This window comes from Atractosteus spatula, chromosome 11 (genome assembly GCF_055471065.1).
Source record: "Atractosteus spatula isolate fAtrSpa1 chromosome 11, fAtrSpa1.hap1, whole genome shotgun sequence".
Taxonomy (NCBI): domain Eukaryota; kingdom Metazoa; phylum Chordata; class Actinopteri; order Semionotiformes; family Lepisosteidae; genus Atractosteus; species Atractosteus spatula.
This window is the reverse complement of record NC_142716.1, coordinates 48,182,748-48,203,033: the sequence shown is the minus strand read 5'-3', so window position 1 is coordinate 48,203,033 and position 20,286 is coordinate 48,182,748. Positions and strand designations below refer to the sequence as shown.

The following is a 20,286-nucleotide window of genomic DNA, read 5'->3' as shown; positions in this document are numbered from 1 at the left end:
CGCTGAAACTGGATCCTCTTGCTTTCAGATGTCATGTCATGGGGGCTGTGATTTTATTTTTTTTTTACATTTGAGGCGATTCTATAAATAGAGAGCTTGGCGCAGCTCTGTGCCCGTGCTGCAGGGGGCGCTGTTGCATGAGGCTCTGAGGCGGCCTTGGGCTCATGTCGGGGACGAGAGTGATGGCGGTTCCATGACTCTGCGGGTGGGGGGTCTGTCTGCAATCCGAGTCCTCCAGCGATACACTAGAGGAAGGCTTCATCTTGAAGCGCTGAAGGTGCCGGGGCAGTTCTGCCTTCTGCACAGCTCCCACTTTGCCCCGCTGCTCTCCAGCTGCTGTCCGTAGAAGAGAGTCAGCCCTTTCTTATCCTCGGAGCGAAGTACTCCTGCTGCTTGTCTTTCTCCTTGTTGTGACTACGCCTTCAGAGAAGTGTGTGCTTGTACAGCACCTCTCCTATATATAAAACCAGCAGCTTGGAGAGGCCCAGATAACCTAACCCTTAGAGATTCTGGTCTCTATGTATGAAAGCACCATGCAATACTATACTACATACATAGTATATACTGTATACAGGGGGTCTGTGCTTAACGTCTCCTTGCTTTATGTCTCCCTGCTTTTACTCCATTGAATTTGTACTGTGGACATAAAAATTTCCTGACTTCACAGCCAAAGGACGTAAACTTCACCCTAAAAATGGAGTCCACGGTGTAAAATGTGGCAAATTCCAGGTAAACGCACTGCAAAATTGCTTTGTATTATAGAAAAATCCTTACTCGATATGTATAGATGCGGACGCACTACACCATCTTGTAGCTTGTACAACATCCCGCCTCTCCCTGTATCTTGGCACTTCCTTCTCTATCGGTGTCTCTCACGGTTGCTCACACACACAAGTGAAAGCTCCGTTTACACACAGAAGACGTGAACGTGCACTACCGTAGACTTACGTCGTCACGTCCTGGTTCCCAGTACCGTTGAAACACATTGATTCTTATGGCGAAACATGTTGCACTTAATGTCCTTTGGGAAACATTTATGTCCTCCTGATTCCCATTAATCCCAATTTCCACTATTTCTCATGGGGACATAATTCCCCACTTAACGTCGATTTTCTTAACATCCGTGTTTTACGGTTCCCATTAAGGAGGATCCACGGGGAGCTCCCTGCATATTGAATACGATGTCCTGGCACCGATGATAATCACCATTACCATCGTCCCCAGTGGAGCTCCGGCAGCTGGAAGGAGAGTCAGCAGCCAGTGGCTGGTGGCTGCTAAGCACCTGTGGAGGTAAGAAATAAATGCCTTCAGGGCCTCCCGAGTACATCAGCCGCTAATGCTGAGCACCATGGTCGCGGGTTCGAGCCCGGGTCGCCTCGGTGACCGACTGTGACTGGGAAATCCCTATTCATAGTAGTCAATTAATCAATTATAACCTCGTTATTTTCTAAATTAGGCATATACAGGATTTTTCTAAAGGTGTGTTACAGCTGCCATTCATTTAATTAAAGGTGTGGTTACAATCCAGCCTCAGAGCCGGGTAGAAGTATTACAGTTGTTCAGCCTATGATGTGACTGGCTGGAACAAAACCCAGGAGACAGCAGGCCCTCCAGGGGATGATGATTTGCTCTCCTCTGTGACTGCCACTGTGGGACCTGTGTGCTGCTCTGTGACTGCAGGCCTTGCGTGGTGAACTGAGAGATGAAGACAGTCAGGGCCTGGGCTGGGAATCTGGAGCAAGCTGCTGGGGGGGAGGGGGTTTAAGTGCAGAGCCAGGACACGGAACAGATGGCCACACAGCGACGCTCAAACATAATGATCCGAACGACTCGGGGTTTGCCAGCAGGTTTGGGGCTTTTATGGAAGTCACAGGCACATAGATTGGAAGCCAAACGATAAACAAGCGTCTTGTTTTTTTACTTTTTGTCACTCACTTATTTGCTTTCGGTGAGTTTAATCCATCGCCTGTGCTCAGACGGGAGGAAGAGCAGAGCCTGCAGAAGGCTCTGTAGCCGAAACGTTGTGTCGATCCTTAACAGTTTTCCAGCGTGGAATTAACCTTCGCTTGCTCCTGTGCAGCCAGTCACACACGACTTCCTTGAGCTGGTGCCTAAACGGGCTTCTCTGGCTCTTAATGCAGCCAGAGCACTGAGAAAACACTCCACGCACGTGCACATTTTGATCATTGGCGTTCTTTGAGGTCTCTGGGTGGATTGGAGTGTTATTCCTTCAAGGCTTTGCCTGTGCAGTGGGGAAACAGGGTGTGTTGGAAGACAGAAAGATGAGGCTTCTCTCTCTGTGATGTCCAGGGCACATGGCTCAGCCGGTTCACATGGGCTCTGATAGTAAGAAGTCAGGCTGGTTGTGATGGAATTGCCTTTTTTAGCTTTTTATTCTGTTTTCTCCTTTGTTGTTGTTTTTTTTTTTACTTGCAATGAAATGTGATTGAAAAGCTGCTAGCTAAAATCTTTTTACCATTTAGCAGGAGGGGGGAGGGCTTAATTTAATCACAGACCACGATCTTAGCGGAGGGTCAGAAATTATGTTCTAACTACACACATGGAGTGGATGCCTTGAAGGTACTTCTGGGACTGCAGAACTTGCTGGAGCCATTACTGGTGTGTGCAGCAAAGAGATGCAATTTCCTGATGAGACAAACCCCTTCACTTCATTCTGACTGAGGGAGTATCCAGGTGACAGCTGTTGCCATCTGCACACATGATCAGTTTCCACCCAGCTGAAATAATATGAATGTCACCTCAATATAATATAAATGGGTTAGCTCAGACCCTCTTCCTGCTCTCAGACCTTTCATGAACAGCAGCTCATAGCCCCAACCCTCCAGGCACAGACTGTGTATATGTTAGCACAAGCAATTTAATGACACCTATTGCAGCCACAAGCTGCACATCTGCAGCAGTGTCGAGGGCGTTAAGGTTCGAGGACTCGATTCCAGAGCAGCGAAATCTGTTTTTAGATTGTCACCAAAATCAAGACCATTACTAGAGCACGGTACAATCTTAACATCCCTTAATTTAAATTCCATTCATCGATATGGAGTACATGGAGTGCTTCCCCACACGTCACACTGCGATTAACACAGCAGTCCCGCGTCTCATTTTTCTCTGGGAGTCTCTTTCCTTCCTGTGGGCCGAGATTCTGTGCACAACAGGAGCTTCGTCTCTTGACTCTTCCAGCCTTCTGAGAAGCTCTCAGAAAGCTGTTTTTTTATTTAGTCGGCCTGCTGATCTGTGTTATTTGGTCGGATGCATTGACACAGTTTTCCGTGTGTCTGGTGATTTTATGTTCCCGAACTAGCGAATTAATTGCAGGAGATGTGCTTGAGTCCCACTCAGCTGCCTAGCTTTGTTTTATAAGTGTGCGTGTGTGTCACAGGAGTGCTCTCTGTGTTGGTGAATTGTTTAATTTGCCCTACATTGCTGCCCTACATACAGTATTACTCTTTTCTTCCCTGATCCATGAACAGCTCATTTAATTATAGGCATGGTAAGATAACAAGCCTTTGGCTTTGTGTGAGTGACCCTTATAAACTCGGACTCAACAGGACGGAGCTGGCTTTCTCCTGTGTCTGCGCACTGAACAGTGATGTAAGGGAAACTAGCCCACCCTAACGCCTCAAACGGTCACAACTTTTTTTCCGCCTTCTGGCTTGCGCGTAAGCACGCCATTGACGTGACTCAGTCGGATTTCATACCACCTAATTACAGATCAAGTGAAATTATTCATTTGAAATATAGTTGACCCAAAACACCCCACCCGCATGTGTTACCCTGCCCCTCGCAGCCCACTTTAGGAGAGACATGCAACAAAATCATGCAAAACGCCGCGGTCAGCAAGGTGAAGAGACGAGTGGCCATGAGCAGCTCGGAGGTGCACAGCTTTTTTTTAATTCGTGTTTTACATTTGAACGCTTGCGTAAATAAATCTGGTGACGCTTTCGCCGAACTAAGCGTGGCCAAATTGGGTACCTACCGATAAAGGCCAGATGTTGGGTTGTCACCTCCGGTAAAAGCAACTGCAGCGCCTGCCGAGAGATCGCCGGGTCGGATCCAGGCTGTTGTCGGTAAAGGTGGCGTCTGACCTCCAGCTGACCTTACGGCAACTGCTGCGTGCCCTCTGACCTCTGTGTGACCTCAGGAGCCCATCAGGTGTCCCGCAGCGTGGGCCGTGTAGGGTTCGAGAGCTGCGATCATCGTTAGTTGTTGCAATCTGGGAAAGCGCTTGACACTAACAGAGTTTGAAAAGAGGGTGTTAAAACATTTGCTGTAACAAAATCGCCGTTACATATCGGAATTCATACCGTCTTTTGACCGTTCTTGATCATGACCGCACCTCACTCTTCGTTTTCACATTACACTGTTATGCATGCACACATCCTGAAATTTAAAATAAAAGAGGGTTCCCGAGCATTTTCCCTGCAGTGCGCGGGCAGGTTTTAAAGCGACGGCTTTTTAAAATTTAAACGACACTTCTGGAGAAAATGACCGAAGAGGTGCTGAACAGTTCAAAGTCCAGGGTTGGATGTGCCTCTCCTCTCCCCTCCCTCCCAAGGCTAGAGGTGGAAAAACCTGATTTGCATAATTAAAACATGAGGTCATCTGGTTTATTAATCTGAGGAGAAACTGCCCAGTGGGGAGGACTTTTCCAAAGTTTGGAAACAAAAAATGCTTTTACAAAGCCTCCTTTTGACTTTTTCAGACCACACCAGATATAGAATTTTTTTTTAGTGATTGTTTTCATGTTCCCCCTCGGGGTAAAGATTTGCAAGAGTGAGCTAGAAAAGTATTTTTCCTAACGATGAGGTGATTCCCAGGGTCACCGAGTGCTCTGGGTAGCATGGAAGACATCTTAAAAAGATATTCACTTTTCATTTTTTTTTTTAAATGACCTACTTGCATGAATCAGGGCTGCAGGACTGTGTTCTTCTGTAATGCTGATATGGTCCTGTGGTAACAGACATAATTAGTGCTGTCACTACCTTGGCCTCAGGTTTAAGCCTAAGATGTGAAACACAGCCAAGCAGTGGTTTAATTAGAAAGATACTAAAACATTAAAAGTGTTTTTGTCATTTTCCATGCCCTGCAGGGTCTCACTGTAGTTCTGTTCTACATATCATTGTATCTCTCGTAAATATCAAAGCACAACATTTTCAGATGAGAGCCTTTATATTCCCGATGGATTTGTCTTCGCCTCATCCACGTCCCGAGACTTCAAATTCTCCCTCCAGCAAAGAGACAAACACCTGATCTCCCAATCCACTCCAGTCTGGGACTTGTGTACAACCAGCTCTTTAATTAATAAGCATTGAAGTCTAATTAGAACTTGGGGTGCTATCTGCAAGGTGTTTAAGTTCTGGAAAAGCTGGTCCTGGGGCGAGTGTGTGTGTGTGCACTACAATAGACTGGCGTCCTGTCCAAGGTGTACCCCGCCTTGTGCCTTTTGCTTGCTGCTTCCCCCCGACCCTGAATTGGAAGAAGTGGGTAGAAAATTGATGGATGGATGTAGTCTAATAAGAGCAGCAGCTTCCTCCATGTTTTGGGACTGAAAACAATTAAAAGGATGAAATTATTAGGTCTGTAAGGGGCTCAGATTTGTAATTAACACAGGCAGAAGGAGTGAGGGACATTGTCCCCGAATCAGGATCCTTGTTGACCTTTAATTTCCTTGGATTTTCCTTGATTTTAAGTTCCTTGGAAAGGCTGCTGTACGTGACAGAAAGAATTGTAACAGCGAGGTTGATGGGTGTCAAGTGGATGCAGGATATATTTGAGGTTTCGTCTCGCATAATAAACTTTGTAACACCTGTTAGAGTCAAAGTCTTTGCTTCAAGAGTTCCAGTCAATCAGTGAGGCCACACAGTGACACATGAATTACCACACTTGCCTGCTGAGTGCTAGTGCTTGGGTGATTAGCATGACTCTTGTTACTGCAGGGCTGTCAACGTTAAAACCTTTAAAAACTCCATTAGAAAGCAGTGTTGGGTAAGTCCTAGTTTAAAGGGTGGCTGAAAACAAGCATACACTTGAAAAGTTATTCCCTTTGGGTATGGAGTCAAAGGCTTCAAAGAATATTTTTTTCTACGGTTTGATCTTGAATATTCTTATTTTTAAGTGGAGTTCTAAAATATGAGCGGAGCTTTGCCAGTGTAAGTTAATTCACAGTTTTCTTCAGAAAGCAAAAGATTCAATACTAAAACATAATTTAAAATTAGTGGAAATGAGGTCACTGCTTGTTTTTTTCTTCATTTTTTCGAACACCAGTAGAATATCTTTCAGCAGGATGGAGCGACCCCTGTAGATTTCATTTTCGGTAATCCTCAGTGTGTCTTAATTCAGGAGACAGATTGTTCACTTAGATTAACTGTATGAACAAGAATCTGCCATGTAAAACTGAACTGCCATTTCCCCCACTGGGGGTAAATAGTCCCATTATGATCTCCTTAATGGAACAACAACCCGTTATCTTCGGAAAAGTGGCAGTATAGCCTAATGTAGCAGAACGCATTTTATTTTTCCACGTTTGTCCTGACAGCAGGTGAATTAAAAAAACATTTCTAGTATCTTGACTTGTGTGATAGACTATAGAGAGCCGCACGAGACTGGGGTAAACACTGTGGAAATGTACGTGGAGATGTTGATGTCTGGCACTGTGACCTGTGAGTGTAGGTGACTGGTGTAACATGCCAACTTGTACGTCCTTATCTGACTTGAAAATGCCCCATGTCCCTCCTGCAAGACATCCGATGCAGATGTCCAAACGCCCACCAGTGAGAAGGATAAGGACATGCTGTAACAGCTAAAGATCAGGGGCTGAAATTAACCTGCTGAGAACATGGGCACAGTTCAGCTCAAGGACTTTTTAAGATCTACAGGAGATTTCATGAGAACAATAGCTAAGTGAAACCATTACTATCACCTCCAATTGAAAGTCTGAAACAAGTTGATGAAATCCCCTCCCCCTATTATCTGATGCATTTGGTAAAAAAATGGCTATAGATGGAATCCTGTTATATTGTATTATAAATATTGGAGAAGAGCAGAGAATCATGGGGCTAATTTCTGTAAAAAAAACATCACGTTTCCTGACAGGCAAGCCATGTCCTGTACACACAACGAATTGGCAGCCTCTGGGGCGGTCAGTGTGTCCCTCGCACACGTTCTGCCGACCCGACCCGACCCAACCCGACCCGACCCGCTTCCTGCAGTCCCGGTGATGGGTCAGCATGTGTGCTGAAGCAAATAAGAGTCGCAGAGACTGGAAAAGCACGAATCAGAGAGGGAATCACTCCCAGACTCCCAGATCCAGGCCTTCAACTGGCTTCAGGCACCACAGTGAGTCAGGCTCAGGCAGGATGGGCAATGAGCTCAAAGCACAGTGTGAGCTTTCAGTGTGAGCTTTGGGTCTGGAATGAAGCACAAAAACATGACAACACAGTAATTTCCCTATTCATACTGTATATTAACTAACTTAGTTAGTCAGCATCTTGCTACACAAGAACATGATAAAGTTCACAAGACAAGAGGGGACATCCAGTCTGTTTGGAAGATAGTAGCTAATTGATCCCAGGATCTCATCCAGCTGTTTCTTGAAAGAGAGCAGGGTATCAACTTCAACAACTTGCTCCACACTCCTGCAACCCTTTGGGTAAATGTTAGCTTGAAACATTAGGGCCGGAGATGTATCCCTTCATCCTTTGAAGCTGGAAATGGGGATTTGAGCGAAGGGAATCGCTTCTTTCACCATGCCGGACATGTTTCTGTCATGATCAGTGGTGTCTTTTGCTCTGTTGTAGCGCCACCTGTTGGACATGCTGGGTGCCCTCTGTGCCCAGAGAGGCTGGGACCAGGCATCTGCCATGTCACTTCCCCCTGTCAGGGTGACTCAGACACCCCACCCTGCCGAGCCCTGTCACGAAAGGGGTGAGAGTCCACTTTTCTGTCCCCTCTCATGATGTCTTCAGCCCCCCTGGGGGTGCTGATAAACTCTCCGAATTGTATGACGATCTTCTTGTCCACTCTGGTAGCTAACATGATCTCATCACGGCTACTTTTCCTCCTAGTGAGTTTACATACAGCCCTCTGGGAACTAGAGAGAGGCTTGAGTCACTGGTGAATTAATACACTCTGGCATCTAGACTTCAAGACGAGAACCATGCTTCTTGTTTTTTTTTCTGATGTTCTCTGCTTTCATTCAGGCCCATTCAACATGACTCCAACAGCAGAGACAGGAATGAAGAGCATGTTGTAGAAGGGGTTCTAATCGAGTATTTTGCTAATATAATGGCGTTGGAGGTGCTGTAGTGTTTTTTGTGACTCTGCAGTTCAGCAGTGCTGCAGCTCTTCTGTAGGCTTGCAGAGGCATGGTCAATCCTGTGAGGGCTTCATCACGGGGAAGTGGAGTCTCTGTGATCCAAACAGCAGGTGGGCTGCGAGTCTTGGTGCTACACTTGAGGCAGGATCCACATGTTTGAGAGACGGTGTCTACTTCAGACCGGCCTCTGCAGAGAGGAGCTGCACAGCGGCCCTCTTTCCCAAGACTGAGGCACCATCTTGTCGGCTGAGGCCTCGTTTAAACCATCAGACCAGAGGAAGTGTATCGAGGGGTGGGACCTCGGTAACAAATGCAAGAGAAAGATTTCTTCTGGCTTGATTGGTCATAAACAGTTTTCTAAATGCATAACACCCAGCTTCTCTAAAGATATCTAAACCTGTGTATAGGTGATATACAGTACACATCTCTGACTGAACATCTAACAAAGATGACTGCACTGCTTGCTTGTGTCTGATGGATCAGACTGGGTCAGGTGTCTTTATTTTGAAAGGCCTCACCTGGAGATCTGAACCACACTGTGGAAATCACACATCTGAGGGTCTCAAGGTCTCTGACATATACAGCGTTTGCAGGAAGAGACAATATCTTTGTGGAGTCTGAGAATAATCCCGACGTACTCAACCCTGTATATACTGTAGATTGCCTTTAAATCAGAACGGACTGACAAGATCTGCAATAATAGGATGATAAGTGCACGAGTGGCTCCTGAGATTTGTTTGACACTTTCATTTTGCAGTGCTTGGTCTGCAGAGTGAGAGTGTGGCTCTTTGATGAGAGCTTGAAAATGACTCTCTCCTGAGTTCCCAGGCGTTTTAAAGCAATAATGTAAGAAGACAGCTGATATTCCCACAGCCATTGTGAATATATTAACTAATTGTACACTTTTTTTTTCAATTTTCAAAAGAAGTACATTGTGCACACTTTACATTTGTATTCTTGAGTAACGACTGGGCTCTAGGGATGCTGTTCAGATCCATTGCACATGTGCACATGAATGTGCTGTCCCTGCGAGCAGCATCGTTATACAGGCATAACTCTTGACATTTAGGGAATTGCAGCAGATCTAATGAGCATTTGTTCAAAGTGTTATTGTGATCATTTAGCCGCCTGCCTTTGAATAACAAATCTCTCACTATTGTTTCAGAGAAAAATGTCAGATGTTCATACACCTCATCGTTCTTTATGAGTGGTAGCTGATGGTGTTTTTTTGAGGGAATTGTCTGTGTTCTGTTTACAAAAAGTAAAATATGACCTACTTTATCCGAATAAACAGAATTGTTTCCAATGCTTCTTTCGGCAATGTGCATAGGTAATTAAGGACTTTTCGATTTCGATGAGAATCCAATTAAATTCCAAATTAATCAGTGTATCCTGCTTACAGAATGGCTGATTACTACTGAGTAATAGGCTGTATTACACTGCTGGCATTAGCCAGAGGTGATTTTGTTGGTTTATTCAGCTTGCATTCTTGTATTGAACCATCAGTGCCACAGGTTTGAGCTCCTGTTGTGCTTTTCTACATAGCAAAACACCAAGATAGAAAAATCCTGCTTTACTTCAATTGGGGGGGAAAAACCCCTGATTGATTTGAGCTGTGTAGTTCTTCTTGCTGTTTGTCAGCACTTTGAGAACTAGAGTAATCTGCTTTCTGCTTTCTGTGATATGTCAGTGCAGGAAATGTGAAAGACTGGGTAATTAATTTTCTTTTTCAAAAGCAGGATTTAAAAAATGACCCAGTTTTCACGTTTATTGAATAGAATGTTTAAAATCTCTCTTTGCATGTGCTTTTGATCTTCGTGCAACATGATGAGGAGAGAGAGAAACATTCACAGACACAAAGATCAGACTGTCAGTCCTTACAGAGAGAATAACTTTGCATGTTGTTGTTTTGGTGAATATATAAAACTGCTGAAGGAATGCATCTGAGGAGAAATGGTGCCATAATCCAAAATTAATATTATAATATAATATTATTCCTTATGGCATGAAGGGATTATGTCTAACATATAGAGATAAACCTAATCTCCTACTTTTGTTTCCAGATTCAGGCAATGAGGTGAACTGCTTTCATTTGTTTTTAAGATGACAGGTTCAGAAATATATATCCACATATATATTCCCTCTCTCCATATGATGCATAAGAAAAAGCTACACAATACAACCCAATACACAGTATGTTACAGCTTAATGCACACTTAGTGTAACAATGCCGTGTAAGGTACAGTAAAATCTGTATATAATAAAATACTGCACACTGTACAGCAGTACAACAGTGCAACACAAACCAGGAGAATGTTATTGACTCCACACATGCCATTTCACATAATCGTTAAAACGGAGAAAAATGGTCCCAAAATAATCCCAGCCCGTTCCCCGTGAGGTTCCACGTCTGCATGTATGAGCTTTCAGTCTGGTTTGTCTTTTACTCTTATCAGGCAGCGTGGCGAGACCGATCGCTGTTTAAAGACGACACCCCGTCCCGAAGGAAGCTTGACACAAGCCGTGGAAAGTTTGAGCTGGGCGTACACACCCACAGAAAGAGTCATGAGCCCCCAGCCAGTGGCCTTTGCCAAGCTAAATAAGCCTTATCGTGGAATTAAATCAAATCAAGTAATAGGAGGCTATGTAAACATTTAGATGTCGGTTCAATGGGGCACAATATGAATTGAGCCATACTGTTTTTCAGTGGCCTGGCTATTGTCTATGCATGTTTTGTTTTTATAAGTACAGAATGTACTCCAGTCATAATTTGGTTTAAAGCAACACTCAGCACAGAGATGCTGCACTCTCTCTGACTCCAGACTGAGTTTCCTCACTGTGGGTCTGAATTTCAAGCAGGAAGCCAGCACAGACACAGTGAGGAGACGGTTGTCATGGCACCCCAAGAATGTTTTGGGCTTGTTCTGTGGAAGCCCCACCCATCCAGAGCAAGAATCCGAGCCTCTTCCACATGCAGGTTTCTAGAAACAATGACGTCCTTTTTGCAGTAAATGGGAGAAAAAAAAGACCATCACCCTGGTGGATTTGAACAGCTTCTGAATGCCATAAAAGCAGTCTTCAGCCAGTTTTAAGATGGCCGGCGTTCTGCAGCTTCGGTCAAACACAGAGTGTATCAGGGCTTGTTGGGCTTTGAGGATGTTATGGAAAGTGATGTCACAGCCTCAGAAACTGAATCACGCCCACAACGGGAGACCTGGCCTTTTGGCGTAGGGGGATGCTCTGATGTCTGGGGAATGGCTCTGCATGGCTGTGGGGCCAGAGAAGCTTGTAACTGGTCACAGGCCAACCCTGCCGAGGTGTAGAGCAGCATAGTGACATGGACACTGCTATCTCACCTGGGAATTGTTGCGGGAGACCATGCATTGCAAATGCCTGGGCTGCTGGACCAGTACCATAGGAGAGCTGCTTGCCAGCACTACGTCACGTGCTCCCAGCAGCACCACTGATGGTTTGCAGCATTAACTGCTGCTAGGTGCTGAACCACACTCCCAGCCTTACCTGGCATCCAGTGATTTCGATCTCTTTCCTGCTTGGCATTTGCATGACCATCTGCCTCAGGCCCTGCACGATCCACAATGCCCAGCTGCCAGCGCTGCTGTGATTGTACAACCTCCTTTTTCCTGCTTGTCGTAGGTTGTGTTGTGGGTACTGTATATAATTATTGAAAGGACTGCTGGTTTAAAAATGCAGTTTACAGTATATTGGTAAATAAGCACAGTATGTCCACCACACCTTTATATGTGCTACCGTTCTTTACCATGATTTCCTCAGTCTTAATTTTTTTTACCACATTATAATACTGCAAGCCTTTAGAAATGGGGGTTCTGTGCCTTGTAACACAAGTGCAGACTTCGGCATTGTTTCAATAAAACACTCAGCTGTATCAGTGGGAGCAAATGCAAGTTGTTTCGGATAAAAGCATCAACCAAATAATTGGGTAAAAATAAATTAGTCATTTTTAATAGGTCCGGAATGTTGCACTGTACTGAAAATAGATTGGGATACAGCTGGTCCATCTTCAGGAGGAGGGAAAGATTAGCCCCTGCAGTGTGCTTAAGAGCCACACCGGTGCAACGTTGTGTGCTGCTCACAGGTTACTTTTTTTTAACCCCCACAAATGGACTGGAAAGAAAGGTGGCCTTGCTTCCAGGAATCCGGCTCAGCCCGGTAAGTGAGCCCAGGATCAGTGTCTCTCACATTTCACCACAATCAGTTTCCCCCCGGCTTCACACAGCTGCCGTCTCCATGGAGACCCGTTTTATCGACAGGCAAAACCCGTGGAGTCAGAGTGAGGACCAATTAGAGCCAATAATGATCCTAAATTAAACCAGATAGAACTGGAACAAGCATGTTTTTTTTTCCCCAAGCTTCTCAAGAAAGCATCTTGGGGGGAAAAAAAGGGTCTCTTCTTTTTTTTTCTCTCTTGTTCTGCTCGCTTCTTTCACAGAGATGTTCTGAGATGTCTGCCTCCTGGCCGTGGGGGGGAAAGTGTTCAGGAGATCAGTCTCGGGTCACAGCCTCACACGAGAAGTTAAAAGCACAGACGTGCCGTGGATTAAGACCGTAAACTCCGGAGGTCTGCTCTTGCTTCTATTACAGGGCTTTGCTGTACCACCCTCACCTGATTCTGCCCATTGAGAAGCAGCTCAAGAGGAGGGGTCCGGAGGTAGCTGTGCGCGCGTGTCAGGGTTTGTGCTTCTGCTGTCTCATGGGCCGCACGGCTGTCGGGTTCGCAGTGGAGCTCCTGCTCTGCCAGTGTGACTCCATGATGAAACTGTTCACTTCTTAAGACTCTGTCTTTGGCTCGTGCCGTCAGTGTGCTGGTCCGGTGCTGTGTGGGCTCTCTGTCCTGTTCTTGTAACGTGCTCAGATTTGTGTATTTCTCTGCACTTCAGCTCACTCCCTGCAGATTGGCAATGGTGTGACACTTCACCCAGTGCACCCGAGAGGTGTGCTCAAAGCTCTCGTGCCACCAGACTCCAAATCTTTCACCCCTGGGTGGGGGGGGGGGGGGAGCAGGCTAATGCCCTGCCTGTGCTGCTGGCTCTCGGCACCTCCTATCACATGCTGTGATCCACAAGCAAACAGACGGGAGAAATGGCACCGTGACGCAGGCTTGCCCGAGCACCGGAGAGCTGTGTTTGTCTGTGTTTACAAGCTGTCACAGGGCGAATCGGAGCAGCCCCGCGGTCGAAGTGTGTGCTAACAAAACTAACGCGCCTGACCCCAGCGCTGTGTCCTAACTCCACCCCCCTCGCTCCCCTGCCACTAATGAGTACACCTGGGCTGCTCTCAAACACTGAGTAATGGGAGGAAGGGGGGGGGGGGCTAATATTTGCACTCCTGTCTACTATCATTGCAGAAGTGTGTGTATGTTTATCCCCCATCACCAGGCTTAAAGGTACTGTAGCTCCAGGACTTGTCTTGGAGCCAAAAAGTTAATTGTCATGCTTCACTGATCGTTTTCTCAAAAGCAAGTTGGTTTCTGTGTTGGTTATCGTCGATTGCATTGTTTCTACACAAAACTGTACTGCAGCTTGACGTGATCAGCAGTGCTCTTTTTGTTCCTGGTGATTTCCTCGTTTTTGGGAATGTTTGCTAAACTGTATTTGTCAGTAGGGTCCGTAACCCCTGCCCTAGGTTTATTGAAAGCTCGTATAACTCAGCAAGATGTAATTAAAATGTTCAGCAAGATTGCTTATTGGCAACATGTGAAAATACTGTTGTCTTGAGACTCTAGAATTCCATTACTAGGTCACATTCTTTAAAATCTTTAAAATGTATATTTTCTTGATGCCCCACACCCACAGCAGGGTGTGCTGGTCAGATTAATTTAAAAAAAGCTTTATTCTGGACCTCTGCTTGGTGAGTTTTGTTGTTAAAGCCAACATAAATATGAAAGTTCCTTTTCGTGCTCCACAGCTTGAAAGCAGGAAATACACTTTAATGCGTGTATGAGCTGTTCATTTATCTGTCATTCAGAGCTGGAATGTCTTCGGACCCTAGATATGGCTTGCTTTGCTATTGTCCCACTGAGCTGTCAGATCCTTCTGTGCTGCTTCAAGCCTGAAGACTGAGCAATGAGAAAAGGCTATCTTGAATTCTGCCTTGTGCTCTTAATGTGTTTTTAAGGTCTTAAACGAGAATTTTCTGTTGTTGTAAACACTTCTTACATGATAAAAGGGAGCCTGTGTGTGATTGTGCATTTTATGCATTGCAAAATTTGGAAAGTGCTGCATTAGATTAGAATAGCTGAAGCATCTGTGCTTTAGGTCCTCTGTTAGTACTACTCTCTCTGGCTGCTGGGACTGGGCACTGCAGTCCAGTATGTGGCCATTGTACACATCTGCGTAATAATGAGTTATTTATTATTTCCTGCCTTTCTCTGTCGATGCACTGTTACAATAGAACAGCGTAAACTGTATCTGTTTTTAACTGCCAACGAGTCTTTGCACACGGGGGACTAAAAGACGAGATAGCATTAGGCTGCTATCAAAAGCATTCTAATGACATGGAAAATCAGCATTCAGCCTGGGAGCAACTGACACTTAAAGGGCTGTCAGCAGACCTTAAAGGGCTGTTGCATAAAATGATCCTTCACTGTTACTTTCTTAACTGATATTTTGGCAGCTGGAAGATGGGAATTGATCAGCTGTGAGATGTGGGTCCTCAGTGTGTCAGTCTGCTCTTCCAGTTTGGCTTTGGTGCAGGACCTGCAATGGAGATTTAAGCACTTCTCTCTCGGGGGGGGGGAGCCAGCGTTCAGGGATTGTTGTTCCATTTGTCATGTGGAAGATCATGTGACAACCAAGGCACAAAACAGGAAGTGTTTCAGTGTGGCCATGCCGCTCAGACTGCAGTTGCATGATGGGGTATGTAGAGGGAGAAGGCTTTGGTTGTAATTTGAATCCAGGTTAAACGTTAGCAGCTAAATGTTGAATCTGATGCACATAAGAGAGTGGAACAAGATGATCATGGCCAATCAACTGTATGGATGTGGCGTCACAAATTTTGATCTATACCGCCCTACTGCTGTATCCTGTGTGCTTTCATATTTTATATAGCATATAAATATAAAATATATATCATATAGCTCAAAAATTGCTTGTAGAAGCAGATACCTTCTGTAGGGAATTACTAACCCATTTACCTTATTTTTGAAGGTGGATTGTGTCCACGGGTGTTGGAGCTCTGTTTTAGTGGAATCAATGTATCCCATCAGATACGTGTCTCTAAATCTTCCCTGTGTCTTTTTTTCCCTAGAGCAAGTGACTATCCAACTCCACCTTGTGACTTTGGCCTTTTTTTAAAATCACTAAATGGTGTGCGCCCCCGATGCCCTGAGTTACAGATTAGTTTTACTGCTTTACACAAGAAGAGGTTTCCCCCCCAAATAAACCTTCCTTTTGATAAAGGAACTTTCCGCCCTCTGTTACCTGGTGAGCCCATGCCAGTGTAATCTGTTCTTTTTTCAAATGATATTGCAACACAACGTGAGGCTGTGGAACAGCCAATGAATCGGTCATTTACAAAGACGCCTTTCTGGCTGATGGCTTTGTAAGAAAAGCAGGAAATTAAAGCATGTTCCAGAATGGCTTCACTGCACAACTCCATAAAACATCAACAAAGGACAGTTTTTTTAAAAATCCGTTAGGTCCGATAACACCCGGATGTTCTTTAAAAGGTATTTTGTAAACCCTATTCAAAGCTCTAATACAATAAATAAATCCGAAACCTTCATACCCCTTCTACCGTATATTATTTTGTTCTTATTCCTCAATGGATGTACCACTGTTTCTGCGTTTAAAAAGTTAATTTACGGTCCTCATCAGTACCATTCAATTTGTGTGTCCAGTTATTTTTTAGTGAAGGAGCCAGTGAGCACAGGACCTGAGTAACAGGGTAATCAGAAATTTGCTGAGCATAACATGAAGTCAGGGCCTGAGCTGGGAGCCCTCTACATGAAACTCTCAGACCAAACAGCTACCGCACACCCCTCAGAAAATGTTATACGTCAGTCTTTGCACAGGTGCAAGTAGTAGCTCTGCTAATGCAGGTAAACACCTTTCTGCAGAAAAGGTCTGTTAATTTAGTGCCTCGTTCTGTTGTTATGAGTTGCAGCTCCACGCGGCTGCTCTGAGCTTTTCAAAGCCTCACTTTCGTATTGAAGATCATTCATAATTTAAAACTGCAACTATTCCTCTAAAAAGATCAAAAGTCTACTGGCTTCCAGCGAGGAACCTTATCACTGCACACACTTCTTTTTTAAAAAAAAAAAACTTCTGACCTCAATTCCAGAGGTCAACAAAGAAGGTCACACACTATTTGCCTCGTATTCTTTAATGTGTTATCCAATTCATACTTTTTAATTTAATTTGATTGGTTTTGTACGTAATGTTTTGAATTCCTGTGAAGAGTTTTAGCTGTTATTCTGTTACAAATGGTTTTAACACTTCTCATTTTACCAATGTCGTGTCTGGAGCCAAATTACCGTGTAAAGGGAAAGTTAAACTAGGGTTTTATTTGCACATTAAACTGTAACACAAACTCAAAACCACAGTGTCTTTGACCTGAAGATGTAATGTACTTAAGACAGTGCGGAGGAAGAGGCATTGTATAAAGTAACAGATGGGGTATGTAATAACCTTTTGATTCAGTTCAGCGCTCAGAAAAAAACTCTGAAAAAACGTGAGGAAATCTGTGGATCTTAATGCATAGGAAATAAATTAGCTTTAATTGCCAATTTTCGCGATGTTATCAGGATGTATCAGTGCATCACTCGTCTGGTTCTCAAACGATGCAGCATCATGCTGCCTGGCAATTAAATCAAAGAGCTTTCCTATTAGAGTCACACGGTGTAGTTGTAATGCCAGCATCTGTTCCTGTCTACAGGTAATATGCATAACAGTGCGCAGCTCTGCCACACAGAGTTTGCTGCTCTTTGAACACCTGCTCAAGAATGATTTGGGGTCAGAATTCAAGGGCTGCAGTTCGTTTGGTCAGAGATGAAGCTAGAGCAGGCAGGCTGGTTGCTGTGCTTCGCATTAACAAGCTTTCCAGCCAGTGAGTAGCTCTGGGTCTCCCGCTGATGTGCTGAAGGCAAGTGTTAGCTCAGCATCCAGAGAACTCAAGTGTCGGCACATGCTTGGCATTAAGTTCATGTGATTATGTGCCAAGACCCATCACGTCCCCATGCAGAACTGCATATGCTTGTGTGCAAACACGTGGTCACACATGTCCCTGAAGTACGCCTGTTCAAATGTGCCCTTTAATTTCCCCCGGAATTCACAGGAGACAGAATTGCACTAGCAGCTACATAAGGAAATCAGTTATCCGAACGTAACTGCAGCCAGTCATACTGCAGTATGAAAGAAAGCACAAAGCTCGCCCACTGTACTGTACCATTTTAAAATCTGCAATGGTTCAATGTGGCCGCCCTTTTTTTGGTAACTGAGGACTGCCTTAACCCAAGCCTTGACAGAAACAGTGTGCCAAGACTATTATGCTTCTATAGTCTTTGCACCGCACATGGCCGAACTGGAACAGATTGAATAACTCCTGGTGTTTTTTTCTTGGATGTATCTTCTGACGATGACGTGCATCCTTGGGGAATTATACCAAGGAGGGAAGCCGAGAGCACACCGGGGTCCTCCAAGGTGCATCAGAGCGTGCCAAGGAGCAGAGCTTTTGTGCCAGGGGGCTGGATGGGGCTGCAGACGCACTCGCCAGCACCTTGATGAAAGACGTGTCTCGTTGCTGTGCAGCGAGCCAAGGGGCTCCCAGCTGACTGCGCCCGGACCATCACAGCCCCAGTGCAGGCGGCTGTGGGAGGCCACCTCCACCCTCTCACTGCCGCAGCCCAGGGGCAGACCAGCGCTTCAGGCAAGGGCCAGTAGTGCTGTCATAGAAAGAAACTGCGAGCAAGCTTGCCAAACTCTCTTGACCAAGACCGGAGGATTCTAGAAGGGCCGCACAGATGCAAACTGCTGTGGTGTAAGGGACATACAGATTAGAGGGAGACAAATGAATCATAAATGATCTCCTAATGTACCGCAAGCCCTGCTGCTGGAGTTCAGTGCTGAACTGCTGTGACCTCTCTCGAGTGCCTGTATCTGTGCTCCGCTTTCTGCAGGCGACAAGCGTGTTTGTTTTTCTTTTTCTCCCAGCTTTCTAACAACTTCATTCGATTCAGGATCGCTGGGGGGAGCCAGAGCCTATCCCAGCAAGCAACGGGCACCTAGACAGGATGCCAGTCCATCGCAGGGCACACACTCACAGCAGGGATAGTTTCCCAGAAGCCAGTTGACCCACCAGTATGGTCTTTGGACTGTAGGAGGTAACCACAGCAACCAGTGAACGTGGGGAGAACATACAAACTCCACACGGACAGCACCCCAGGTGTGAGATTGAGCCCAGGGCCGCAGCAATGCTGGCCACTGCGCCAGCGTGCCTCTCCACCGATGTTGTCTTCAATGCACAGCTTCACTGAGACCACTCTGCCTGGTGCGGCACTGGCTGTGCTGGAGACCGAGCGGGTGGGTGGGGTTGAAGTGGCGGTCTCTATTCTAAACTCCTTAATGAACGAGCTGATGAGGCTGCAACAGGCAAGGGAGTACAGAGTGTATCTTTGTATGACCTCTAGTGAAGTTCAGTTCCTATAGTCATGAAGGCTTGGGCACATCTGAAGCCAAGTGCCACTTGGCCACGCAGAGAGAGGACCGTGCACTGCCGCCGCCTTCTCGCCACTTTCAAAGTTCATTTCCTTGTTAACTGCTTCGTTGGTATTTTTCAATGACATATGCGCACGTGCTATAGAACTGTGCACGGCGCCACGGACACTAAGATGGCTGGAAGACATCGAGAGCTCCTGTGACCTAGATCCGCAGTGCTCAGATCCTCCCGACTGTCGCATTGAGACACGCTGCGCTGTGAAAAGCCACAATTAGATTTATGCTGTCCTAGCCTTTCAAATGAAATGTATTTGTAAGGCCATCGTCTTATTCTCCGCAACAGTTTCCCCTTGCATTGTCAAAATAGTTTTATTTTGTGTTTTTATTTATTTTTTTGTTCAGTTAGTCTTATTTCCCCGCAGAAAACCATTATTGTTTGAGCAGCATTCAGTGTCAAACCGCAGGCATTCGTGTTGGTCTCACTGTAGGAAAAAGGAACATCAGGAGACAATGCTTTCTCAGTCTCTGTCCCTGTGTTCTCTGCCTGGGAATGGTTCCATTTCCATAGCGACAGGTTGTCATGGCGAACACTCAAAACATCTCATTAGCATGTGGACTACAAGCCACATGGAGCCAGGGGAGAGAAAAGACCAGGTGAATTTACAGCGCCCACGGCAGCCAGACTCCACACCTACTGCTTTGTCCAATACAGAGAGCTAAGTAAACCAAAACTCGAGTGGTCTGGTATTCTCTTAATGGACAGTGAACGTTTACATAAGGTAAGAACACCGTACCTTCACTGAAAAGCCAGACCTACATCAGCCTCTGGGGATCCTGCTGTTTGAGAGTGCAGGTGGCATCCAGGGCGTAAACTGATCAGTGAGGCTATAGGTCCTGGTGACCTGTGTTTGTTACAGCTTCCCAGGCCAGCTAGGGATTTCTTGCCAAAATGGCACACGCTGCTGAAAGGATTGTAAGCATGAGGAAGATGAGCGTGGCATTTGAACATTTTAGCAATGTCGTTGCCTTACAGGCCAATCCTGTCAGATCTCAGAAGTCAAGTGAATCCTGGTCAGTCCTGGGAGGGGAGACCTCTAGAGAAAGGTGTTGGTGGAGCAGTAGGTGGCGCTCTTCCCTCTGGGCCCCTGTTTCCAAACGATTGCTCAAGTATTGTCATAAGGGACACTACCGGAGGTGCTGGGTGGCATCCAGACTATTTGGCCTTTAAAGATCCTAGGAGGAGTGTTAATTTGGGTGTCCTGG

General features: G+C 45.6%; 1 protein-coding gene across 1 annotated transcript in view; it reads right to left on the bottom strand.

Moving 5' to 3' along the window:
- Window positions 1–7,388: 7,388 nt before the first annotated feature.
- Window positions 7,389–20,286, bottom strand: part of pecam1b (platelet and endothelial cell adhesion molecule 1b) — a 38,534-nt gene continuing 25,636 nt past the window's right edge. Inside the window, exon 16 of the mRNA XM_088928411.1 lies at window positions 7,389–7,424. Within this exon, the coding sequence (XP_088784537.1) occupies window positions 7,407–7,424 (18 nt within the window). The 3' untranslated portion in view covers window positions 7,389–7,406. The remainder of the gene's footprint in view (window positions 7,425–20,286) is intronic.